This window comes from Aquarana catesbeiana, linkage group LG13 (genome assembly GCF_042186555.1).
Source record: "Aquarana catesbeiana isolate 2022-GZ linkage group LG13, ASM4218655v1, whole genome shotgun sequence".
NCBI lineage: Eukaryota > Metazoa > Chordata > Amphibia > Anura > Ranidae > Aquarana > Aquarana catesbeiana.
Genome location: NC_133336.1, coordinates 116,566,595 through 116,594,207, shown reverse-complemented (window position 1 = coordinate 116,594,207; position 27,613 = coordinate 116,566,595). Strand labels below are relative to the sequence as shown.

The following is a 27,613-nucleotide window of genomic DNA, read 5'->3' as shown; positions in this document are numbered from 1 at the left end:
CATCTTGCCACCAATTTTGACCACATTTCCTGTGCCTTTTGTAGCTCACACATCCCCAAAACATCAGCGATCCACCTCCTGTGTTTCACAGTAGGAATGGTGTACCTTTCATCATAGGCCTTGTTGACTCCTCTCCAAATGTAGCTTTTATGGTTGTAGCCAAAAAGCTCAATTTTGGTCTCATCACTCCAAATGACTTTGTGCCAGAAGGTTTGAGGCTTGTCTCTGTGCTGTTTGGCGTATTGTAAGCGGGATACTTTGCGGCATTTGCGTAGTAATGGCTTTCTTCTGGTGACTTGACCATGCAGCCCATCTTTCTTCAAGTGCCTAATATTGTGCATCTTTAAACTGCCACACCACATGTTTTCAGAGAGTCCTGTATTTAATCTGAAGTTATTTGTGGGTTTTTCTTTGCATCCCAAACAATTTTCCTGGCAGTTGTGGCTGAAATTTTAGTTGGTTTACCTGACCGTGGTTTGGTTTCAACAGAACCCCTCATTTTCCCCTTCTTGATTAGGGTTTAAACACTGCTGATTGGCATTCTCAATTCCTTGGATATCTTTTTATGCCCCTTTCCTGGTTTATACAGTTCAACTACCTTTTCCCACAGATCCTTTGACAATTCTTTTGCTTTCCCCTTGACTCAGAACTCAGAAACGTCAGTGCAGCACTGGGTGAAAGATGCAAGGGTCTCATTGACCTTTTAGGCTGGGTTCACACTGGTACGACACGGCAGTGGTACCACTTTGGATCTGACTTTGTCCTGTGACTTGAAGTCCGACTTCAATGAACAGGGATCCGATTTTGATCCCCGACAATACCAGGCACTGTCTGGTATGAATCTTTAGAGGGAACTCCACACACAATGTAAAAAAAAAAACACAGCATGGGTTCCCCCTCCAAGAGCATACCAGTCCCTTAGGTCTGGTATGGTTCTTAAGGGGAACCCCCCACGCCGAAAAAACGTCATGGGATCCCCCCCCCCCCCCGAAAAAAAAAAACATACCAGACCCTTATCCGAGCACACAGTCCGGCAGGTCAGGAAAGGGGGTTGGGACGAGCAAGCGGCATTGCCCTCCTGAACCGTACCAGGCCGCATGACCTCAACATGGGGGGGTGGGTGCTTTGGGGCAGGGAGGCCCTGCGCCCCCCCACCCCAAAGCACCTTGTCCCTATGTTGATAAGGACAAGGGCCTCTTCCCGACATCCCTGGCCGTTGGTTGTCAGGGTCTGCGGGTGGGGGGCCTATCATAATCTGGAAGCCCCCTTTAACAAGGAGGCCCCCAGTTCCCGGCCCCCCACCCCATGTGAATGAGTATGGGGTACATTGTCCCCCTACCCATTCACCTGAAAAAGTGTCAAAAAAAAAACAAAGCACACAGGGTGTTAAAGTAAAGTAATTTTAATAAGGCGGCTCCAGCGGCTCTTCCAACTTCTTCTCCCCTCTCCGGGTCTTCTCCACTCTCTCCGGTTCTTCTCCCTCTGTCTGCTGTCTTCTACTTCTGATGGGGCTTCTCCGCTATCTTCTCGCTCTTTTTCTGGGTCTTCTCCCTCTGTTCTTCCGATGTTGACCCAACGCTCTCTCCCGCTCTAATACCGGGTGCGCGGTGTGCCACTAATTATATTGGCATAGGGCGGAGTCACCGTGTGATGTCATCTGGAGGCCCACCCCTTATGAGGTCACAACCCTGGGCATGATGGACAGTGACGTCATAAGGGGCGGTGACCCTGCCCCATGCCTATATAAGGCATTAGAGCAGGAGAGAGCATCAAGTCAACATCGGAAGAACAACAGAAGGAGAAGAAAGGTGTTACGCCAAGTAAATCGATACCGAACATGTCACGCTTTAAAATTGCCACTCGTGGAATGGCGCCAAACTGCGGTACTTAAAAATCTCCTTAGGCGACGTTTTAAATTTTTTTTACAGGTTACATGTTTAACTTGCATGTGTGTTCGCTTCTGTGCTTGAGAACACCGGGGGGGGGGGGGGGTGTTCGCTTTAAACATTTTTATTTTTTAATCACTTTTATTCCTATTAAAAGGAATGTAAACATCCCTTGTAATAGGAATGGTATGTGACAGGTTCTCTTTATGGAGATATGGGGTCTATAGAACCCTACAACTCTCCTGGCTGGAAAGCATTAGATCAATAAAAAAAAAAGATAGAACTGATGCTTTCCAGCCGAGAGCACCACTTTTACAAATCCGCGACCCGGACATGACGTCATAACGTCGCGCCCGTACCTCCGACAGTCATAGAGATGACTGGTGACCATGTGGTCGCCGGACATCTCTATGCTCTTCATCCAGCAGCATTGGATTCTTTCTCCGGGTCCCCGATGGCACGGGAGAGCCCGGAGAAGCACCGTGGGGGGGGGGGGATGTCCACTCCTGTCGCCTGTAAGAACGATCAAGCGGCTGAACTGCCACTATGATCGTTCTTATGGTGCTCAGAATCGCCGTCAGAAAAGCTGCAGGCATCATTCAGATATCCCCACTGAAAGTCAAGGACGTCATATGATGTACTGCGCAGGAGCATCACCTATTCACATTTGCTATGGGGGCACCCGAGCCAAGCCACAGCTCCTTGTATCAATTCGGACCCGGAGTCCCGACCCCGTCCCCGCCACCCTCTCTCCTCATTGGCTAACTAACTTTGACAGCAGCGAGAGCCAATGGCGCCGCGGCTTTGTCTCAGCCAATCAGGAGGGACAGTCCCTGAGCGGCCGAGGCACTCGTGGACATTGCTGAATAGAGAGGCGACTCGGGTAAGTATTAGGGGGGCTGCTACACACAAAGTTTTTTTTTATCTTAATGCAGAGATTGCATTAAGATTAAAACCTTCTGCCTTTACAACTCCTTGAACAGGCGCTACAGTCCCTTGTTTTACATCAACCATTTCTGCAACCAGATTCACAATGCATTTCACACAGCTTCTTTCCATATACTTAAATTCAATGAAAACTCTTTTCTTAGTTTTTGCTTGTGTGGGCAAAGTTGCAGTTTGTCTCAGAAAGGGAAAAGCGTGATATTTCTACCATGAACACACTGCCAGCATTAGCTCTACTATTTTTTCAAAACATATAGTAGCATATTGCAGGCGCATTCGGATTTTGGGACGCCAAGGCTTCCCTGCATCAACAGATAAGCCAAGTGATTGCAGTTAATCTGCACTTGGCATTGTCTAGTGTTCATATTTAAAATTAGTTGTTGGGAGTCAGTGAGGTACATATTTGTTTTGAAGCCATGGTCATCCAGAAAATGCGGATGCATGTAATTTACAGGGAATTGACTAGTGGGATTTGAGGGTGAACAGTAGTTAGTCAATTTTGAGCAGAAGAGTTGCTGCAGACTAGCACATCGATGGATTGGGCTCAGGTAAGTATTTAGGGGGAACTGGGGAGACCCATTAAAGTTTTTTTTCACCTTAATGTAGAGAATGCATTAAAGTTAAAAAAAAGTTTTACCTTTACAACCACTTTAAGTTAATTGCAGGGTTCTATACAGATACAGGGCCATAGTCCAACAGTGGTGGATCCCCTGACTCTGAAAAACTATTCAGGGGTATGACCATTGAGGAGGGCAAAGCCAGAATGTAGCTTGTCCCTAACATCTTGCTCTGATTGATGTAAGAAATCTGCTGTGGTAAATTTTGGATTTAGTACCCTTTGGTGCCCAGCGCGCTGATGCACCTATACCCTGCTGGCTTGTTGCGGAGCACGCTTTGAAATGTGTCACAGCCAAGGAGCCAGCTTTTTGTATTTGGCGCCCTTTTCTTCATCCTCTTTTTGAAGATTCTGTCACACACTTGCAACGGTGCCTGTTTAGCCTCAGTCTCTCTGGCCCATACGGCACATCCTTTTGGCATGATGCACATGTTCCACAAAGCAGATCACATTCTCTGCAGGCAGGTCACTGATAGGATATCATGTCTGTGGGGAAGGTGACGGAGAGGGGTCAGCACTTCCTTTTGTGGATGCTAATCACTAAAAGGTTAATACACATACACAGCAGATTGGTCATCGATCGGTCATTGTGCATACTCTACTGATGTTAAAACTTTCTAGAAAGCCCTCTGTACTGGAGGAACATATTACTGCTGGTATGGATACTAGAGGGTACGGATGCACCGAATGGAAATTTTGGTGCCGAAATGGAAAATGCAGGATGCACTTGGCTGAAAACCGGCTGCTGAACTGAGCTTCACTTTCAGTGCTGAGCCTCCAGAGCCTGCAATGTCTATTGGACAGAGTGTAATCTGATGGTTGTTAAGTGGGAGTGTGTAAGGCAGATTGAGGCATCTCTGGAAAGATAACTGGAATCTATGGATGTTGGAGAAATTCAGATGAAAGACCAATGTGTGTACACAGAGGGTGAGGTGTCACTGGGCAAGGACCAGGAAATGTCTGATTTGCACCAAGTGAAAGAACTTAGAATGTGTAGGATGCTTTCTCTAGTACTTGGGGCTGGAACATACATGCTCTTCCAGAAAAACAGTGGCTGACAAAGCTTCTTCCATGTAGTATATTACTGCAGTATACTGCTATAGGTTAGCTTTTCACACTGTTCTAAGGAGTTCTGATGCGGTAGAACTTCTATGCTTAAACATTCTTTTCCTTGTTAAGACCACTTACAGTGAAAGAAAAAAGTATTTGATCCCTTGCTGATTTTGTATGTTTGCCCACTGACAAAGAAATGATCAGTCTATAATTTTAATAGGTTTATTTTAACAGTGAGAGACAGATTAACAACAAAAATATCCAGACAACCACATTTCAAAAAAGTTATTGATTTGCATTTTAATGGGTGAATTAAGTATTTGATACCCTATCTATCTGCAAGATTTCTGACTCCCAGGTGTCTTCTATACAGGTAACAAGCTGAGATTAGGAGCACTCTCTTTTAGGGAAAAAAAGACACTTATAAAAGACAAGAGAATATGAAAACACTGCACTCTAATAGCAAAAATAAAATATATGTGAGCCAGCAGCTGCATACATTGTGACAAACAATAACTGGTAAATGGGAAAAAATGCAGCGCTAATAAGTATTAGGAAGTTAGGGTGTAGTGAAACAATTAAAGGGGTTGTAAAGTTAATTTTTTTTTTTTTTTAAATAACAAACATGTTATACTTACCTTCACTGTGCAGCTCGTTCTGCACAGAGTGGCCCCGAACCTGGTCTTCTGGGGTCCCTCGGCGGCTGTTTCAGCTCTTCCCCGCAAGCATTTACCACCTTAATGCGAGCTCCCTCGCACGGTGGTGAGTGCTTGCGGGCGCGCTCCCGTGATACAGCCGGCGGCTATAGCCGCTCGCTGTATCACTCGGCCCCGCCCCCCGGCGCGCCGCGTTCATCGGATGTGATTGACAGCAGCGCGAGCCAATGGCTGCGCTGCTTTCAATCCATCCACTGCAGCCAATCAGCGACCAGGCTGAGCTGCAATGAAGATGACGAGGACGAGCAGCGAAGATTCGAGGCGTCAGGTAAGTAAAACGGGGGGGCCTGGGGGCGGCGGTACTGTCAAAAGTTTTTTCACCTTAATGCATAGAATGCATTAAGGTGAAAAAATTTTTACCTTTACAACCCCTTTAAGTAAGAGATGCTGTACTGAACAGTAAAGCATATGTACAAAAACCATAAGTGAAATGAAATGAACAAACACAGTATAAAGTGTCCACATATGGTAAATGGATGATTCCAAACTCAAATTATTAAGAGGAACTGGTATGGACCAAAAAATGATGTGAAACTAGAAAATAAAGTCAATGGTGCACGGTGTGGATCTGTGACTGTGAGTCAACAACGGGGTACAGAACTTCCGTAGCTGTAAACCAACATCTCGATATGGGGCATCAGAATGAAAACATAAGGAAGTAAGATAAGATGGGTACTCTTACCAGATGACTTGGACTCCACTGTCATATGACATGGAGTCAATGGTGCATGGAGCCAAACCTAGGCTGGAAAACGATATCCGGAACGGTGGAACCTCTGTCTCACTTCTCGACTTCTCTGGTGGGGTGAAGAAACATCAGGAAGGGCCGCCAACTGGATATCAGCCAATAGACCTCAAGGATGTGTTCCAAGGAGAAGCCGGGGACAGATTTGATCCAGACCCCGTGATGGAAGTAGGGCTACTGGAAGGCAGTTTCTTGCATCGGGATAATATGCAAATAAAAAATAAAAAGCTTCTGCATAGTGCAGGTAAACCAGGGATTTTTATTTCTAAAAATACCATACAAAAAATGGATAAAAGTGATCACAATTAAAATAAAATCTAAGCAGCGTAAGGAAGGGGAGATTGTCCGACGCGTTTCGACCAAGGGGGTCTTCAACAGGGGCACTTATAAAAGACACCTGCCCACAGAAGCAATCAATCGGATTCCAATCTCTCCACCATGGCCAAGACCAAAGAGCTGTCCAAAGATGTCAGGGACAAGATTGTAGACCTACACAAGGCAGGAATGGGCTACAAGACCATCGCCAAGCAGCTTGGTGAGAGGGTGACAACAGTTTGTGAGCCTATTCGCAAATGGAAGAAACAAAAAATAACTGTCAATCTCCCTCAGTCTGGGGCTCCATGCAAGATCTCACCTCGTGGAGTTTGATCATGAGAATGGTGAGGAATCCGCCCAGAACTACATGGGAGAATCTTGTCAATCTCAAGGCAGCTGGGAACACAGTCACCAAGAAAACAATTGGTAACACACTACGCCATGAAGGACTGAAATCCTGCAGCAGCTGCAAGGCCCCCTACCCCATAAAAGCACATATACAGGCCCGTCTGAAGTTTGCTACTGAACATCTGAATGATTTAGAAGAGAGCAGTGTGAAAGTGTCGTGGGCAGATGAGACCAAAATCGAGCTCTTTGGAATCAACTCAACTCACCGTGTTTGGAGTAGGAGGAGGAATGCTACCTATGACCCCAGGAACACCATCCCCACTGTCAAATATGGAGGTGGAAACATTATGCTTTGGGCATGTTCTTATGTCATGGGGACAGGACAAATTCACTGCATCAAAGGGACGATGGGCAGGTCCATGTACTGTCAAATCTTGGGCGAGAACCTTCTTCCCTCCGCCAGGGCATTGAAAATGGGTCGTGGATGGGTATTCCAACATGACAATGACCCAAAACACACAGCCAAGGCAACAAAGGAGTGGCTCAAGAGGAAGCACATTGAGGTCCTGGAGTGGCCTAGCCACTCTCCAGACCTTAATCCCATAGAAAATATGTGGAGGTAGTTGAAGGTTCGAGTTGCCAAACATCAGCCTAGAAACCTTAATGACTTGGAGAGGATCTGCAAAGAGGAGTGGGACAAAATCCCTCCTGAGATGTGTGCAAACCTGGGGGCCAACTACAAGAAAATGTCTGACCTCTGTGATTGCCAACAAAGGTTTTGCCACCAAGTACTAGCTCATTTTTTGCAAAGGTTTCAAATACCGGTACTTATTTCACTCATTAAAATGCCAATCAATTTATAACTTTTTTGAAATGCGTCTTTCTGGATTTTTTTGTTCTGTCTCTCACTGTTAAAATAAATCTACCATTAAAATTATAGACTGATCATTTCTTTGTCAGTGGGCAAACGTACAAAATCAGCAGGGGGTGAAATACTTTTTTCCTCTTGCTGTATGTGAGGACTGCAAGAGATCCTCGATATTTTTAGGTAATAATGCCAAAATTTGGTTATTTGAATCCAATTTCTTTCTAGGTCAGTGAGATAAATCCCACATATCTTTACGTTGGCTTAATCGCTGCTACACTTTGGAAGTTAACGGATATTGCACACCACCTTACAAAGCAACATTCCATTCTCCTATCAAAAACGTTGCGCTAAAAGCAGGGGCGATATGCAGTGGTTTTGCACAGAGCTGCCCCAAACCTTTTCTGGGGTTCCCCGCCGGTGCTCCGTAGCAAGCCGCTTGCTATAGGTGGCCCCTTGTGGGCATGCTTCCATGCCACACTATGTGTGTGCCTACGGCCCGGCCCCACACCGCCCCCTGCTCTCCCTCCTTACAGTATTTGATCAATGGCTCCACACTGCTGTTTCTGTGCATGTGAGAAGAGAGAAAGAGAGCACAACGCTTGTATTTGAAGGGGAGGGGGGGCTGAACATGAAAAGTTTTTTACCGTAATGCACAGAATGCATTAAGGTAAAAATAGTTAACCTTTACAACCACTTTAAAGCTGAAGTACTTTGGGTTACTACAAATTGCAATTTGGCTTATTGACTGAACTCTGTGAACGCTGAAGCATTGTGATTTCATGTGTACATATGTTGTGCAGGTGTATTATCAATAGTTTTAATTTTTGATGGCTTGGCCAGGTTTTAAAAATCATATTGCTTATATTTTCTTTGAAAACATCTGGGCTTTTTTCCCCAAGTGTATGCGGGAAATATTTAGGCGAATAAAGTTATTGTATTTATTTTGTTTATATAGCACTGGCCTATTTTCCATTGACGATAACAACATTTACATTGTAATATCCACAAGTGTCCCTGCACTCAGTCTAAGGTGGAGAACAGTGAGCATGAGCTGTACAGTGCCTTGAAAAAGTATTCATACCCCTTGAAATTTTTCACATTTTGTCATGTTACAACCAAAAACGTATATGTATTTTACTGGGGTTTTAATAGACCAACACAAAGTGGCATATAATTGTGAAGTGGAAGGAAAATAAATGGTTTTGAAACTCTTTACAGATCCTTTAAAGATGTGAGAAGTGTGGCGTGCATTTGTATTCAGCCCCTCTTAGTCAATATTTTGTAGAACCACCTACAATTCCATCAATGCAATTACAGCTTCAAGTCTTTTTGAATATGTCTCTACCAGCTTTGCACATCTAGAGAGTGACATTTTTGCCCATTCTTCTTTGTAAAATAGCTCAAGTCCTGTCAGATTGGATGAAGAGCGTCTGTGAACAGCAATTTCCAAGTCTTGCCATAGAAGATTCTCAATTGGATTTAGGTCTGGACTTTGACTGGGCCATTCTAACACATGAATATGCTTTGATATAAACCATTCCATTTTAGCCCTGGCTGTATGTTTAGGGTCATTGTCCTGCTGGAGGGTGAACCTCCGCCCCAGTCTCAAGTCTTTTGCAGACTCTAAGGCTTAATGTACACGGGACGTTTTAACAACCTCTCCTGAACAATTTAACTTGACAGATAGTACCCCACAATTAAAACGTCAGTTTTGTCACGCTTATAAACTGCGTTTAGCCACGTTTGCGTTTAGAAGCGCTTGAAAAAAAAAATATATATTTTTTACAAAATAGTTCAAAATGAAAAACGCCTGTAAATGAAATGCTGCTAAACACAATTTACTGAGTTTAGACGCGTTTAGACGCGTTTGGCGCTTGAAATGCCTCAAAACTCAGCGTGTAAACTCATTTTTTTGCTTTCCAAAAAGGCCTCTAAACTCAACTGCCTAAAAACTACATTAAACAAACCTGTGTACATGTACACATAAGATAACATTGGATGAGTTCAGGGGCAGCTGAAAAAAGCAGCCAACTGCCTCTGAAAGTCCATTTACCAGCAGCAGTGTACATGAGGCATGTTTTCTTCTAAGAAACCAGACCATCAGGATTATTGCCCTTTTCTTGGATATCCACATATAGGGCTTATCTCTTACAAGACAGTGAGATCTGTTCTTTCTTTTGCTAGCTTTGAAACCTTGAATACGTCCTGAAGAAGCCTATCGGTGAAACGCGTTGATGCACAAGGGCTCACTGTATATTTTGTATCATGCTATATGATTTTTATTTCTCAAATGCTTTATTGATGTCATGTGTATTTTTTCAATAAATATTGTTATTTTTTCATACTTCACTATTGTTTCTTATGCCTTAAAAGTCAGATCCAGGGATACATAGTTAGTATTCCTTTTTGTTCCCCCCTCAATTACCGATGTGGCTATGTGAGTGCTCTTTTTTTTCTCATACATACCCTGTATTTGGCTCCATCCATTTTCCCATCAACTCTGACCAGCTTCCCTGTCCCTGCTGAAGAAAAGCATCCCCACAACATGATGCCACCACCATGGTTTACAATGGGGATGGTGTGTTCAGGGTGATGTGCAGTGTAAGTTTTATGCCACACAGTGTTTTGCTTTTAGGCCACAAAGTTCAATTTTGGTCTCATCTGACCAGAGCACCTTCTTCCACATGTTTGCTGTGTCCTCCACATGGCTTTTCACAAACTGCAAACAAGACTTCTTATGGCTATCTTTCAACAATGGCTTTCTTCTTGCCACTCTTCCATAAAGCCAGTTTTGTGGAGTGCACGACTAATAGTTGCCCTGTGGACAGGTTCTCCCACCTGAGCCGTGGATCTCTGCAGCTCCTTCAGAGTTACCATGGGCCTCTTGGCTGCTTCTGACTAATGCTCTCCTAGGCCGGCCTGTCAGTTTAGGCCATTTTCGGATGATGGATTGAACAGTGCTCCGTGTTATGTTCAAAGCTTGGGATATTTTTTTTTATGACCTAGCCCTGCTTTAAACTTCTCCACACGTCTGGTGTGTTCCTTGAAAAAAAAGGGGGGGAATTTCGGACTTTGAATGAAGCACAATAAAGTGCCTCCATCCCTGATTCAGGTAAAGAATAGAGGAAATTTGGGACTTTGAATGAAGCAATTAAATAGTGGAGGTATTTTTATCAATATAAAAATTATTTATTAACATGGATGTAAAAACAATGAAAAAATAATGTCATGTATATACAAACATTCGTGCACAAGGCAAAAACATGATAGATGAATGAATACAAACATATCAACACAAAATCATGACAGATACCTGGTATTGGTGTAGATGTATAAAGTGGCATGGCATCAGAATGCCAATGGCAACATGCCCGATACTGGCATCTGTGTTCACCTGGTATGTGTACATCTACTGAGTAATATATTAGCAACATCATAAACATGATAAGTAGTGGATAAATGTCATTCCATATGATGTAACTGTGGCATCAAATAGAGCTTGACGCGTTTCGTGGGTTTGCCCACTCATCAGGAGCAGATGCAACAGGAATTCCTAAAGAATATATGAATATATAAATATAATAAACCACACTCTAGAGAGGGGATAGTATCAAGAAGGATGGATCTTAATAATATATGGGTGGTTGGACCAACCACACTTACCAACCAGGACAGTGAATGCGGCATGCGGTAACTGGCACAAGGTGAGCTGAAAGCACAATTTGACCACGGGAGCTGAGGTGGCAATATATCAGGATGCGGCACTGGATGGTGTTGGGAAGTGCAAAATATGAGAATAATCTCCATATAACAAGTAATGATAATGTGTAGCTCATCAAACGGGTATCTGGGAACAAGTTATTGAGTATGTGTATAGTTATAACAATATTAAGTTATACATAAATATATTTTATATTATAAAGAGCCATCCTTCTTGATACTATCCCCTCTCTATTTAGAGTGTGGTTTATTATATTTATATATTCATATATTCTTTAGGAATTCCTGTCGCATCTGCTCCTGATGAGTGGGCATACCCACGAAATGCGTCAAGCTCTATTTGATGCCACAGTTGCATCATATAGAATGACATTTATTCACTACTTATCATGTTTATGATGTTGCTAATATATTACTCAGTAGATGTACACATACCATGTAAACACAGATGCCAGTATTGGGCATGTTGCCATTGGCATTATTATGCCATGCCACTTTATACATCTACACCAATACCATGTATTTGTCATGATTTTGTGTTGATATATTTGTATTCATTCATCTATCATGTTTTTGCTTTGTGCACGATTGTTTGTATATACATGACGTTATTTGTTTATTGTTTTTACATCCATGTTAATAAATACTTTTTATATTGATAAAAATACCTCCACTATTAATTTGCTTCATTCAAAGTCCCAAATTTTCTCTATTCTTTATCTGGTGTGTTCCTTGGCCTTCATGATGCTGTTTGCTCACTAAGGTTCTCTAACAAACCCCTGAGGGCTTCACAGAACAGCTGTATTTGTACTGAGATTAAATTACACACAGGTGGACTCTATTTACTAATTAGGGCACTTTTGAAGGCAGTTGGTTCCACTAGATTTTACTTAGGGGTATCAGAGTAAACAGGGCTGAATACTAATGCACGCCATGCTTTTCACATAATTATTTGTAAAAAGTGTGGAAAACCATTTATCATATCCTTCCACTTCACAATTATGTGCCACTTTGTGTCGGTCTATTACATAAAATCCCAATAAAATACATTTATGTTTTTGGTTGTAACATGACAAAATGTTGAAAATTTCAAGGGGTATGAATACTTTTTCAAGGCACTGTACACTTTTGGAAGGAGACCTTAAACTACAGCAATGCAAATTTGGGTAAAAAGTAGAAATTCTGTCCATGAAACAAGGACTCCAGCACAACAAGCTTGATGTGATAACCATTTTGCAGCCAGGTTTGATAGGACAAAGATAAACCCAAGCCCAGCATGCAGTGCTTCTGGAAAGTATTCACAGCGCTTCACTTTTTCCACATTTTGTTATGTTATAGCCTTATTCCAAAAGAGGTTAAATTCATTATTTTCCCTAAAATACCCCATAATGACAACATGAATGAAATTTGTTTGAAATCTTTGCAAATTTATTAAAAATGAAAAAAATCACATGTACATAAGTATTTGCAGACTTTGCTCAGTACTTTGTTGAAGCACCTTTGGCACCAATTACAGCCTCAAGTCTTTTTGAATATGATGCTACAAGCTTGGCACACCTTTTTTTTGTGCAGTTTCTTCCATTCTACTATGCAGGCCTTCTCAAGCTCCATCAGGTTGGATGGGGCGCATTTAGGGCTGGGGAAAAAATCGATTTGAATCGAGTTTGGGAGGTCAAATCGATTCAAATTTCAGCAAATCGTTTTTTTTAGATTTTTTTTTCCACCAGCTGAGGAGCTGGAGGCAAGAGTTTTTAGGCGAGGCCGCGGCTTCGGCCTAGTCCGCGAGGCCGGACGCCGCGGACTAGGCCGAAGCCACGGCCTTGCCTAAAAACTCCTGCCTGCACCTCCCCAGCACCGCCGCTGATACCGCGCTGGTCCTGAGGAGCTGCGGGCAGGAGTTTTTAGGTGAGGCCGTGGCTTCGACCTAGTCTGCGAGGCCGGACACTGCGGACTAGGCCGAAGCCACGGCCTTTCCTAAAAACTGCCTGCAGCTCCCCAGCATCGGCGCTGACACCGCGCCGGTCCCGAGGAGCTGCGAGCAGGAGTTTTTAGGTGAGGCCGCGGCTTCGGCCTAGTCTGCGAGGCCAGTCGCTGCGGAAGCCGAAGCCACGGCCTCGCCTAAAAAATCCTGCCCGCAGCTCCTCAGGACCGGCGCAGTGTCCAAAAAAAATAAATAACTCTCTTCGAATCGTGAATTGAGTTGTTTTTTTAAAAAATCGCAGATTTTTTTTTTTTTTTTTTTTGAGAAAATTGCCCAGCTCTAGGCGCATTGGTGCACAGCCATTTTCAGATCTCTCCAGAGATGTTCAGATGGATTCAAATCTGGGCTCTGGCTGGGCCACTTGAGGACATTCACAGAGATGTCCCGTAGCCACTCCTTTGTTATCTTGGCTGTGTACTTGGGGTCGTTGTCCTGTTGGAAGATGAACCTTCGTCCCAGTCTGAGGTCCAGAGCAGGTTTTCATCAAGGATGTCTCTGTACATTGCTGCATTCATCTTTCCCTCGATCCTGACTAGTCTACCAGTTCCTGCTGCTGAAAAACATCCCCACAGCATGATTCTGCCACCACCATGCTTCACTGTAGGAATGATTATTTGCCAGATGAGCGGTGCCTCGTTTCCTCCAGATATAACGCTTGCCATTCAGGCCAAAGTGTTCAATCTTTGTTTCATCAGACCAGAGAATTTTGTTTCTCATGGTCAGAGTCCTTCAAGTGCCTTTTGGCAAACTCCAGGCGGGCTGTCATGTGCCTTTTACTGAGGGGTGGCTTCCATCTGGCCACTCTACCATACAGACCTGATTGGTGGAGTGCTGCAGAGATGATTGTTCTTCTGGAAGGTTCTCCTCTCACAACAGGGAAACGTTGGAGCTCTGTCGGAGTGATCATTGGGTTCTTGGTCACCTCCCTGACTAAGACCCCTTTCCCCTGATTGCTCAGTTTGGCCGGGCGCCCCGCTCTAGGAAGAGTCCTGTTGTTTCCAACTTCCATTTATGGGTGATGGAGGCCACTGTGCTCATTGGGATCTTCAATGCTGCAGACATTTTTCTCTACCCTTCCCCAGATCTGTGCCTTGATACAATCTGGTTTCCGAGGTCTATAGACCATTCCTTGTACTTCATGGCTTAGTTTGTGCTCTGACATGCACTGTTAACTGTGGGACCTTATATAGACAGGTGTGTGCCTTTCCAAATCATGTCCAGTCAGCTGAATTTACCAAAGGTGGACTCCAGTCAAGTTGTGGAAACGTCTCAAGGATGATCAGTAGAATCAGGATGTACCTGAGCTCAATTTTGAGTGTCATGGCAAAGGCTGTGAATACTTAAAGCGGAGCTCCACCCTATTTTATAACATTAGCGCAATCAGATAGATTGCAGTAATGTAATGACATAAAAACTGACCTTTTTTTTTCTACAGTACCTGTGTTTTGCAGATGTTCCTCTCTGCTTCCTGTCTGTCTATTCTGCGGATATGGGCGGGTATCGTGCGGGTATTTAGTAATTTCCTTTCAGCCGCACTGGCTCCTGGGAGCTTGTGTCATTGTTCCCAGGAGTCATTGCGGAGGCCTGCCACGAGTTATCGTGGGATCAAGGGTGCGGGAAGTTCCTGCAACGCCGCCCGTTGTGATGGCAACCATGAACTTTACGGCGCTCCACGAAGTTACTATTGAGCGTGTGCGGGAACGAGCAAAGAATGCTGGTAGCTCAGCATCAAGGGAAGAAGGAAGTAAATGCTTGTGGGCTTCACATGTCCACAAGCAAGATGAAAACGGACGGACAGATTTTATATAAGTTCATCTTTACAATGAAAGCGGACATCGGACAGTGAGTTTGCAAGTGTCAATGTTTGATTGTGTTAATGTTTGCAAAAAAAAGAAAAAAACCCAGTGGAGCTCCGCTTTAATATGTACATGTGATTTTTTTTATTTTTAATAAATTTGCAAAGATTTCAAACAAGCTTCTTTCACATTGTCATTATGGGGTATTGTTTGTAGAATTTTGAAGAAAATAATGAACTTAATCTATTTTGGAATGAGGCTGTAACATAACAAAATGTGGAAAGAGTGAAGTGCTGTGAATACTTTCTGGATTCACTGTATCTGTTGTATAATTGGGTTAAACACTGTAACAGAATGTCCCTGGCAGGTGTTGAATTCATTGACTTGCAGTTTAATGAATTTGTATGTTTGCAGACATATGCAGTGATTATGTTTTGCATGTGCAGAGCCAGAGTTACGTCCAGCTTTATGCATTAACAGAGTCTGAGATTATTACAGGAGGCTTTCTGTGTATAGAAGGGGAGGTTAAGCTTGTTCCAGCATACATTGCTGTTTAGTTTGGCTCAGGTCTAGTTCCTGCTGCTGGCCGAGCTCCACACTTAACGATCGCACCTCACGCATCTCCACACCGCATCCTCTTTTTGTTTCCTGGCTGCACAAATGTCTCTTAATCCTGAGCTGTCATTTCTATGTGCAGGCTGATGAACCAGAAACCTTGCTGTACTGCTAAGCTACATTCCTCTTAACCCTTTTAACTTCGTTGGCATTCATTTAGAGGCAGTTAACAGGTGATGGAAAGCACATCTCCACAAATTCAGCAGCTGAGAAATGGGCTGTTAGGAACTTCACTTGGAATGGTTTACACTTTAACTCTAGTTTTCCGCTTTCTTGTTGTTGATTAATAAAAGCTTTATCATTTCTCTCTGGAAGTGAATGGGTTATGGCACCTCTCACTGAGCTCCCCATCAGCTACAGTTTCCATCATGTAATCTGGTTTTAGCAATCATTTCCTGGAGCAATTCCAGCCAAAGCTCAGTCTGGAACAAAATCCTTTGGAAGTAGCCCACAGATCAGGCTTACGAGGCTGAAAGGCTACAGGATCCTTTCCTTCACCCTGCAGAACCACCCAGAAAGTACCAACTTATATTTTCCCATTGGTTTTATGGAGCAAGACTGAAATGAATATAAAGTGGTTTTAAAGGTGTTTCTTTTGGGGCTCCTTCACATCAAATGCATTGTCATGATTTTTCTGCATTTTCCAGTGTAAACATAATGCATAAACATTAGAAAATCCATTGTGTTGATTTTACACCAATGCATAGCATCTCAGCAGTGTTTCCTTTAAGGTGAACATTTAGCTAATTTGTAGTAACTGTGAAATTAAATTAAAAAAAATGTAATCTTCTTGTCTAAGAAAAAAAAAAAACATTTGAATGTTGGGTGCTTTAATGCATGCTTAAGGACAGACTGTAACTTAGTGCACAAGGACCACTTTTACAGTACATCGTGCACTTTACCTACAGTCCACAAATGATGCCACCTCCTTGTCTTGTTTCCAAAGTAAGATTCCTCATGTAAAAGCTGCTGACAAGGATTATCATTAAGATTTTAGAGCCACTGAGATGTTTTATCCTGTATTTGCTATCCCACATGAAAATTTGTACCAAGGTTTATTTTGTGGTAAAATTTAGTGATCACATAGGATCTGGTAGACTGGTTCTTGAAAAATTGGTGGTGAGCACAAAAAGGGGTGTCTGACAACCAAAGTTTGTGTAACTAGGCCTAAGGATGTTGTGTGTGGGAGTAGTCCTACTATTTAGTTTATCTAGAACACCTCCATTCCTTTTTTCGTCAAAGCCCTAGCTGGACTATATGGTATGCATATAGAGCAGCCCAAGAGTGAGCACCTGTAGTAACGTACCAGTTTTTATCAAATTCCATAATGGTCTCGTGTCCCCTTTGAAAAGACACTAGTAACTGAGTGGTTATACTTAGTTGTACTGTATAAGACACAGGATGGATCTAGTCCATGGGGTATATGCAGCTACCTTCAGGTGATTGAACACTGGGAAAAAGGAAGTTGCAAGGACATCTATATAACTCCTCCCACTCGGCCTTGATTTCTTGCTAGTGTTCTTAGGTGATACTTCTCTCTACTGGGAGAAGCTTTACTCCTTTTATGTTTAGTTTTTTTTTTCTCTTAAAGTGGTCGTAAACCCTATTCGTGAAATCTGACCTAGGCACATATATCTGTAATGTTTACTTATCTCTCCCCAAAGCTGTTTGTCTCTGGCGCTCTGTTCCTCTGTTAACAGCAGGGTCACTTCTGACAAGTTCTCCAACACGCGAGATAAAAGCCGCTGAAAATTTGTATTGGGGAGGGAGCTTAGAGGTAGATTAGCAGAGGGCTTAGTCTATTCAGACTGCAGCTCTGCATCTTCCTTCGTTCCTCTCTGTGTGTGTGTGTGTGTGTGTGTGTGTGTGTGTGGTGTCCCTTTCCTCCAATCAGCTCTCCCATAGTGTAAGCCCAGACTCCCCTACCACTGCTGAATGAGGAAGAAAGATTTCTAACACGATCTGCACATTTCAAAGAGTGTAGAAAAGGGAAGACTGCAGATAAACAAGTAAAACTTATGTAGGGAGATTTGTTTCATCTCTGTGTATCATCTGAGGCTATTCACTTCATTGGGTATATGTGAGGGTTTACATCTACTTTAAAGAGTCTATTATCAATATTCACTACAGCTTTTTTTCTAATGGATCAGTTGACTCCTAGGCTGAGCCCTGAGTAACTGCACCCTGCAAGGAAATCATTTAGGGATTAATATATATACCTAATTAGGTTTATATACATATCTTTTGGATATTCTTCCCTTTCTCTGTACTGGTCTCATTTATGATGATGTATAGCTAGTTATAGGCAAATTAAGGTTGATCACTAAGTCGCTATACCAAAGGATAATACAGTATGAGATATAGATCAATGGAAAATACACATATGTACCACTACAGCATTAATATTGTGTATATTAATAGGATAATTATTTTTATGTGTAAAGATAAATAGAAATGTATATAACATTGTTGATTTACGTAAAAATGTGGTACCTAAAAAGTCCCAAGGATCCTAATTTGGTGGTTATTTTTCTGGTTTATCCTTTTTTGTAGACTGTAGATTACAAGGTATCAATCTTCCCTCCTGAGTCAGTCACTGACTTTGCTCTGGCTGCTGATATGCTGCCTGAGGATGAGCCTAAGATCTTGCCTGTCCACTTGCTTTTAAAGCCTGAATGTACAGTGACTGGCCTCACCCTAAAAAAAGCTAATTGCTTCTCCAAAGTGTTTTGCTCAGCAGTATTCTATTGAGGAGGGCTTCCTCCCGAAATGATCACTCCCTTTTGTGGAGGCAGCCATTTCTCAACAAGACACCAGTGGTCCTTGTGAAGGATAATCCCATGTTCGAGGACCCAGTGAAAAGCTTAGAGACCCTTTTTAAGGCCATTCTTTCTATGGTGGTCTCTGCCATGCAGCATGCAGTTGCCTCCATGGCTACCTGCTGATCCTCCCTTTCTGGACTAAGGGGATGGCCAAAGTCACTAGCTCCATATTTACCAGATCCCTCTGTTCACAATGTTTTTCACTTAGAGCTTTTACCAGTGGCCTTTCGCTACCGCATGATCAAATTGGCAGATACACTTGATGATGGTCAGTGGAACTCTTGTGCAAGAAATGTCACCCACTTGTGCTGGTAAGGGTACACCTGTTGGCCTTTTTGAACTTCTTGATTTTCTAATCCTCAAAAATCTCCTATGTTTGCATCCATAGTGTAACTTACAGGGGCTAGAAACTGGAGTTTCAAACTCAGCCTCCTCCCTTCTTCATGCTCTCCAACTTGCCTCGTTTCCTGCAAAAACAGGTGGATCTTGTGGCTGCTGTTTAGCTCCTCCTTTCTCAGGGATTCATTGCCCCAGTCTTGAACAAGGAATGCTATTAGGGTTTTTACTAGGGTTGCACCAATAATAAGCATTTGCACAAGTACTCGTGGAAATGCTCCGATACCTGAAACTAAAACCTTTTGCAGTGCGATTTGAGCCCATACAAATGTATGGATTGCATAGGTTGTTTCCGACATGTGGTGAACATGTTTAATGTCAAAAGTACCTTAAGAAATATAATTACCTAGAAAAATGGTGATGTGTTCAATACTTATTTTACCCACTGTACATCCAGGATACTTACTTGGCTGTTCCCATTTTTCCTCCTCACCAACGCTATATGTGTTTTGTTGTGGGCGTCAAGCATTACCAGTTTGACACCCTTTCCTTTGGCCTGTCCTCAGTGCTTTATTTGGTACTAACTCTGCTCCTCTCTCAGGCGATGCATGTTGTGGGTTACATGTATGATATCCTTCTAAAGCTGGGATATGCAATTAGCGGACCTCCAGCTGTTGCAGAACTACAAGTCCCATAAATCATAGCAAGACTCTGACAGCCACAAGCATGACACCCAGAGGCATGATGGGACTTGTAGTTTTGCAACAGCTGGAGGTCCGCTAATTGCATATCTCTGTTCTAAAGGATCAGTCCTCCAACGGACGTTATAGACTCTATAGGGACCCGTCTGGATCCTAAACCTTAGAATTTGTTACTGGAACCAACTCACCAATTGGTGTATACCTTACGTTGGATATGCCTCTGTCCAGGCAGAACCATAAAATCAGACATTCTGCTGCTTCTGCTCTTCCCCCTGCCAATAATGTCAATTTTTTTTTTTTTCTTTTTTAGGGAGCAGGTACCAATTTCTAGGTGGGTCCCCACCATTTCGGCCCCTTTCTCCCTCTCCACAACCTCCTTGGACACGTCACAGGTTCCAGGAGGTTGCGGGATCATTCAGAAAGCACAGTGTGTCTTGCCCATGCGCAGTGGGGAGCCAGCTGTGAGCTCTCAGGAAATCATAGTCTGCTTCCCACACTCAAGATGGCAGACCATGTGATGACAGCGCTGGATCCCTGGGCTGGTGAGTACTTATTTAAGTCAGCAGCTACGGGATTTGTAGCTGCTGGCTTTGTATTTTTCTACAAACTATGTGGATTTTCAGCCTTTTTCTGATGCCAATTTTGAGCACAAAGTATTAGAAGCTGCTCTCTGGGTTTTGTTGAACCTTCTTGTCTAGTTAGTTATGTGGGCGTGTTGGTGTTTGCTGTGTTGTCCACCCCTCAGTTGGTCTGCTTTTGGACATCCCATGGATAAAGTCTAAAGATCCTGTATCCTGTACTGTATGGCTAAGAAAAAAGAAAAAGTTCTTTTTCACTGAACTGACCTGAAATTGGGGGGGGGGGGGAAGCAGTAAAATCCATTTCTTGGTGTACAGTACAACTCTGCTCTGTTCTTTATGATTTCCCTATGGTTTGCTAAAAAACTGATTTTACTGTTAAACCAAAAAATCCTATTATTATTTTTTCAATTTAAGGTGAGTTCAGTAATGGAGAAATATAAACACCTTCTTGTATAGTTAGCTCAAAATTCAACATTAGAAGTTTCCTAATAGTTGATCTCTTGATGATAACAGGGCTCTAGATCTCTGTTTAAAAAAAAAATGTGAGTTGGCTGTCATCTTTGAGATCCTCAAGACTGCTGTAGGGTTTTTTTTTGTTTTTTTTTACGGTCCACAGTTCAGGCACACAAACCATTTTTGGATCATTCCAATCAATGTGAAAAGAAGGGTTGTTCTTGTATAAAGATTTTCCTTTGTATGCTTGCCTAATTACACTCATTTTCTTTTGTATTGTGTCAAGCAGTGCTCAAATATGTTGTATCACAAAAATTTAACATTTCTGTTTGGCATGTGCCTGTCTTCTCCTCTTATAGATGTCATAGATGATTTGCACTACTACAATTCTCAATGTGTTCCTATATGTGAGTGCCCACAGCAGATAACTACATAGTTTAAACTGGTATACTCCTTTTAAGGGTGTCTGATTTAATTTTTTCGTAATGTACCTGTGGTACACTCTGGTTACTTATCATAATACCCGTGTCAAAAGTACATAGAACAAGGGACCTAGCAGTTGAACCAGGCGTGTGAAGATGGCAAACATGTTGAAAATCTACTTTTACACTAATGACTACTATGTTTTGTATACTTGATGCATGTTGTACTTTGTGTGTGTATTCTGACCTGTGTGAATGTCAAAATATACGAAGCGTAACCAATCTCATTCTGTGCACAGCAAAAATCACCATCAGAGCCTTTCATGCGGGAGAAGAGGCCCAGTACCCAGCCCTATGGTGGCCGCCCCATACAGTTGGACAAGATTCTCCTTACCAAGGTCAAAGTGCCTCACACCTTTGTTATCCACTCATACACTCGACCAACAGTATGCCAGTATTGCAAGAAATTGTTAAAGGGTCTTTTCCGGCAAGGACTACAATGCAAAGACTGCAAATTCAACTGCCACAAACGTTGTGCAACTAAAGTGCCTCCCAATTGCCTTGGGGAAGATGCAATAAATGGAGGTAGGTTTTTCTCAGTTTTTGTCCGTTATATATGCAGCATATACTTTATAGGGCTATTGTGAGAGTTGTAAAAAGTTTGGTCACCATAGCCCAGTTTATGTAATGCATTATATACTATACTTTCTTTTCATATGTACATCATATGTTAATGTTGGTGCCCAACATTTTACCCTGTACTCATTACTAGGCTGTCCATCACAGACACTAGTTCCAGTTTGATAACTAGATATTAGCAAAGATTCCTGTATATCTTCTCATAATTGCACTGGTACACCTTATAGCACATCTACACCTGTCCTCTAGTTGTTATTGTAGGTGAGAATATGTTATTAGTGACTTTACACTAGCCAGAATCTGGTCTGTACAATTTCACTTAGGCCCCTTTCACACTGCCGCGACTTGAAAGTCGGTGCAACTTCAAGTCGCACAGATATAAATGGGAATGGGTTATCATGGGGTACGACTTGTCATGCAACGTTGATGTCCAAAGTCACAGGAAAAGTCGCACAAGTGTGAAAGGGGCCTTAGTGGTTTAGCCTTTACGTAATTTTTTACTACAGTTCACCTAAAACTTTAATGGATTGCTTTGGCCATTTTAGGGCTGTCACATCGTTGAAATGATTTTTCTTTATTGTACATTACAGGACACATAATGGTATTCAGAGAAGTAGAGTTTTGCTGACACTTTCAGGAAATTTGGACTCTGGCGATCAAAGCTGTGTCGTTAGGAGATAGATGTCTATTAAGACCTTAGGGCTTGTTTTGCAGATTTTTGGATCAGCTTATTGGTGACATAACCTTGGTGGAAGGCCATACCTGTACAGTAGTGTGCCTTTGTGCACTGGACAATTCATTAGGGTAGGTTCACACCAGCCTCGCAGCGACTGGTGTGCGGTGTGATCAGCTCAGCGATGATGGGCTAAGCTTGGTGTATCGTGCAGTTTCCTTTTAATTTTTATGAACTTTATTGAGTTATCACACAAACATCTCGTAAAGCTTACTTGCTAGCAGCTCAGTGCGAGGCAGTGGATTTCCTCGCACTGCGCTGAAAATAAAGTACTGCAATTTTTAGTGGCACTTTTTTTTTCCAGATCATCGTGCCTGCACACCACCGCAACATAGTGGTGTGAATTGGGTATGTAGAATACGAGGCATTTTGCCTTGTCTATGTGATGGGACTGCGCCGGAATAGCCGTTCAATGCAATCCTACTGCATCTGGTGTGAACCAGCCCTTAGGCAAACATTCCTTGGTAGTTAGGTGAAATGCGGGTTTGAGCTGCAAACTCTGGAGTCTCTGAACCAAGCCTTTTCTTGCCTTCTGAGTGGTGGGGACCCCACCAATAGTGGTAAGTCAGGGCTTTTTGGCCTCTGGGAGCCTTGAGTGCATGCCTGTCATTTTTTCTCCCCGTTAGGGATTAACCTAGAGCAAGTGCACGGGCGCCCTACTGAGTCTGTACGGTCTCCTTAAACAGTGGTTGTTCTGTGCATGTGTGTGCTATTTTTCAGAGCACGTGCAGCCACATCCACATTTCCCCTCCACTTTGCAGGCCGCACCTATGTTGTGGTCCTTAGGCTCCCTGGTGCTTTCATTGACGAGTTCACATTTTGTGCACAATTTCCCCTGCAAAAGAGTGTTAAATCTAATTCTGCAAAATCCTGTGCCTCTGTAACTATAGAGTTCCTTTTGTTCCCCATAGGCAGCAGAATCCAAGACAAAGCCTACAGCCAATTCCTCCTTGCAATGAAGGGACATCCCCACTTGTCATGTAGGGGAATGCGTAATAATCTTTGCCCACACCTGGACTCAGGACATTCCCTAGGTTTGGATCCAGCTTGTGGTTACCAGGAGCTAACAGAGTTTTGTGCTCTTTCCCAACTTGCTTCCTTTTGTCCAACCTGCCAGTGCCCCCACAAAAGCTGGCAGAGCTCCACACTGCTTTGGCAGAACTCCTCATTTAAGGGTTTTTACTCAAAACTGTGTTCAGCTCCAAAGCCCAACATTATTCACCCCATTCTGGATATGAAGGTTCTCAATGCCTTCCAAGCAGGGTGCCCACTTGCATCTCTCCACCTTCCCAGTGCACCAATATTTTTTAGGTAGGCATGTAACTCTACCAATTTGTTACTGTCCCTTTGGTATGTCCACTGCACCATGAGTTTTCATTAAGGGCCGAGACTGGACTTTGCTCTGTTTTGTTCTTGGGACATCCCCATTATGGAATATCTGGACAGCCTTCTCCTGAAGGAACAGTTGGCTAAGGCTGTGGCTATCTGTCAATGTCAAAAAATTCAGACTCTGCCGTGATTTGAGTGTATTCTGAATTTCCAGAAGTCTGCAACAAGCTCCAAACCCTCCCCTCCCATTTTGCACACTTCAGCCCAGGAGACAACCAACTCTCTATTTCTGCACAATGGTTCTGGGCCTAACCGCTTGAAGACGAGGCTTTTTTCCAGACACTTTTGTTTACGTGTAAAAACCAGTAATTTTTGGTAGCAAATTAGTTTGCACCCCCCAAACATTATATATATATTTTTTAAAGCAGAGGCCCTAAAGAATACATTTGTGGGTTTTGCAATTTTTCATGCGGAGCCATTTTTCAAACACAATTTTTGTGGAAAAAAAAAAAACTTTTGAGTTTTAATACAAAAAAAACACAATACATAACTAAATTTTTGGGTAAAACATAAAAAAAATTACACCACGTAAATGGATACCAAGCATTAAAATTGTGCATGCCCTCAATTTTCTCAGAAAAGATGTACTGGGGGGAAAAATGAACAAGATCTTTGCTGAAGGTATGAAGCAACCAGCACTTGCACACAAAAAGTTTCTGCCTGGAGTTCTCCTTTTAATATAGATTTTCCTCTGAAGCATCCTTTCTGCCTGGTCTGCCCAAGGCTGGATGATGTTTATAGACTTTGACTAAAATGTAGTCAGTGGCCTGTGCACTGAAATTCATCAATGTACTACCATCAGAGGTAATGCCTGTTCCAGAAGTGCGGGCATTATGCTTTATGGTAGAGCTCAGTGCATGTGACAATACCACTAAAACTTCCAAGTAGATAACAGAATCGGGAATCATTGTCTGGACATTTCTCTGTTTGACTATCCAAGAGATATAAGAAACTAGAGAGAGCTTGAATCCACAAGACCCTTCTTGTTGCTAAAACCCACTTCTTTGTTGATTAACCCTTCTTAGTTAGCATAAAAAAAATAAGTTGGCGGAATAAATGAGGTATATAAGGAAACGTTATGTTATAGTACCAGTTCCACTGGGTTTGCACACCAATTTGGGGTTCCTAGCACCAAGTGGCCTTGAGATACAGGGCCCCAAAATCGGTTCAGAAAATGTCGAGCACTTTTCTGCAGCAGAGAATGACATTTTCCGAACCGATTTTGGGGCCCCATATCTCGGGGCCACTTGGGGCTAGTAACCCCAGCGTTGGATATGTTGTGGTACCAGTTCCACTGGGTTTGCACACCAAATTTGGGGTTCCTAGCACCAAGTGGCCCTGAGATACGGGGCCCCAAATTCGGTTCGCAAAATGAAATTTTTTTGCTGCACTAAAGTGCTTGACTCGAGTATAAGTCGAGGGGGGGCACTTTCAGCACAAAAAAATGTGCTGAAAAACTCGACTTATACTCGAGTATATACGGTATATAGTTTATTGAAAATTGTAAAAAGACAATCAAAACTTTGAGATTAAAGCAATAGGGGAGTAACGCATACGCCCCTATACATAAAAACAATGGTGTGTATACAACACGTCATACAGAGATATTACATAGAAGTAGCCAACATGTCGCTGGAGCGGTCCTCTTTTTGATGGCATGAGGATCACCCGTGCCTTGATAACTACTAGAAATTTTTATAACCTCCCTGGGTGTCGGTCTGTGAAGTAATTGGTACAATAAATATCATTCGAGGGTGGTTACGGATTTCCCCCATCTATTGCACCTATGTATTAACTTGTCTATTCCCCTAGTTAGCTAGTCTATTAACACTCTGACCACATGTTACTATTGATATCACAATAATACAAGGTTAGCTATGAAACCAAGCACACGGCTTAATAACAAAGTCTTTATTTCCCAAGGAAACAGGAATAAGCTAACACAAAATACTAAATAGATATTACAAACATATACCAACAAAATACGTCATATCAGAATATCAAAGATACTTATCACAAGGCTCTCCGAGACTTGTTTCTTCCAGCTGGGCTCAGATGACCGAGAGAGGGCCATAGCCATGATGCTTAGGCCCAAGCCAGGATCCAGAGGAAAAAAGGGACTAATTCTCTTTTGTGCGCCCTGTTTACTCAAACTTTCACACCTACTCGTAACCACCCCCACTTGCCTCCTGTCCAATAGATATTGCCAAAAGGTAGTCCTTGTAATATATTATATTGGCCTCTGGGGGCAGCATTGTCCATGTATCATCTCTGAGCCCTGGGCCGTCTTAGCTAGCCCTTATTCTCTTTGACGTCTGTAATCACCTCATATTACACCAGGTGGGCTTGATCCAATCCCTTGTTATTCTGATATGCTACAAAGCTTTGATGTGTAACTGGTTACATTCCAACTTGGGGCCATCTGCCTGGGTGACTCTCCTAACTTGCAGTTCTAATGAGGGAATGTTCTTTTTGTTGTTTAGATAATACGGATACACTATTATGCTTGCCGTTAATGTAATGTTATTTCATGCCCGGTTGGGTGGGGGCAAACCCTGTTGGTTTCTGTCTACCCCCTCCTCCACTTAGGTTGGTGCATTTCCCCAGTGACAACGATGGCTGAAGTGTGCTGCTAGCAATATTTTGCCACTATAGCTTCAAGGGCCGTGTACCTATCTACGTGATCCTCTGAACCTAACTAAGTTTTTCTTTTTCTTCTCCACGCTTCTACTTCATCTATACTGCTTTCAGTACTGTGACCCCTTTCCCCCGCCCATCCCCTCCCCTCTTAAATCCCTGCTCCATACCCTGGGATGGATACTGTTAAGATACTTTCGCTCAATGCCAAGGGGCCGAATACCCCCAAAAAGAGACATATACTCTTAAATGATCTGAAACGCTCACGTGCAGATGTGGTGTTTATCTAAGAATTGCACTTCAGAGATGATAAACTTCCCATTTTAAAAAATAGGTTTTACCCAGTTACTTACCATTCTACTAATAACCTAGCCAAATCCAAGGGCTTATCCATACTACTATCCAACCGACTCCCGTGGTCTGGCGAGGACACCCTGGCGGACCCGGCAGGACGCTTTATGTTCATTAAAGGTTTAATAGGAGAGGTTAAAATGACATTGGCCACTATCTATGCCCCTAATAACCGCCAAGATTTTTTTCTCAGCCACACAATAGACCTACTCTTGGAATTCTCTGAAGGTCAGTTGATCTCAGGAGGCGACTTCAATGTCTTGTTACTTCCCAATGTGGATACTTCCTCCAGCTCGTCCTCTGTTACTCCTGGTGTTCGCAAACAAGTAACACAATCCCTTCACAAGGCCCAACTGATTGACATCTGGCGAATACAACACTCGGGTGAGAAAGATTACACCTTTTACTCCTTTTCTCACAAACTCTACATGCACATAGATTGTTTTCTGATCACACACGCGCAGTTATAGGCTGCGCAAAGTTCAGCAATTGGTACGATCACATGGTCAGACCACTCACCGATTCAGTTAATATACAAAATCTCAGAGCTTTCATCTTCCAGGACTAGGTTCTGGAAACTGAACGAAAACCTCCTGCAGACCCCTGAGGTTGCGGAGGATGTCCAACAAGAATTGTGTCTGTACTTTCAAATCAACAAACAACCTGACTGCAATATAGGGATCCTCTGGGCAGCCCACAAGGCAGTTATCAGAGGTGTTCTCATCAAACACAGATCGCGGTTTAAGGTCCAACGGGCGGAGAAACTTGCATCTCTCCTCCACGACATCCACAAAGTAGAGGCCCAAGATAAAAATGCCCCGACTCCAACGCTTGAACAAAACCTCTTTTCCCTTCGCAAGCAGACTACAGACTTATTAAGATACCAAGCCAAGGCTGCCATACAAAGATGCCGAAGACTCAGCTATGATTCAGGAGATAAATGCG

The 27,613-nt window shown here is 42.9% G+C and overlaps 1 protein-coding gene across 1 annotated transcript in view; it reads left to right on the top strand.

Moving 5' to 3' along the window:
• The window catches only part of PRKD1 (protein kinase D1), a 246,404-nt gene that overhangs the window by 157,135 nt on the left and 61,656 nt on the right, over positions 1-27,613 (top strand). Inside the window, exon 5 of the mRNA XM_073609487.1 lies at positions 21,219-21,504. Within this exon, the coding sequence (XP_073465588.1) occupies positions 21,219-21,504 (286 nt within the window). The remainder of the gene's footprint in view (positions 1-21,218; positions 21,505-27,613) is intronic.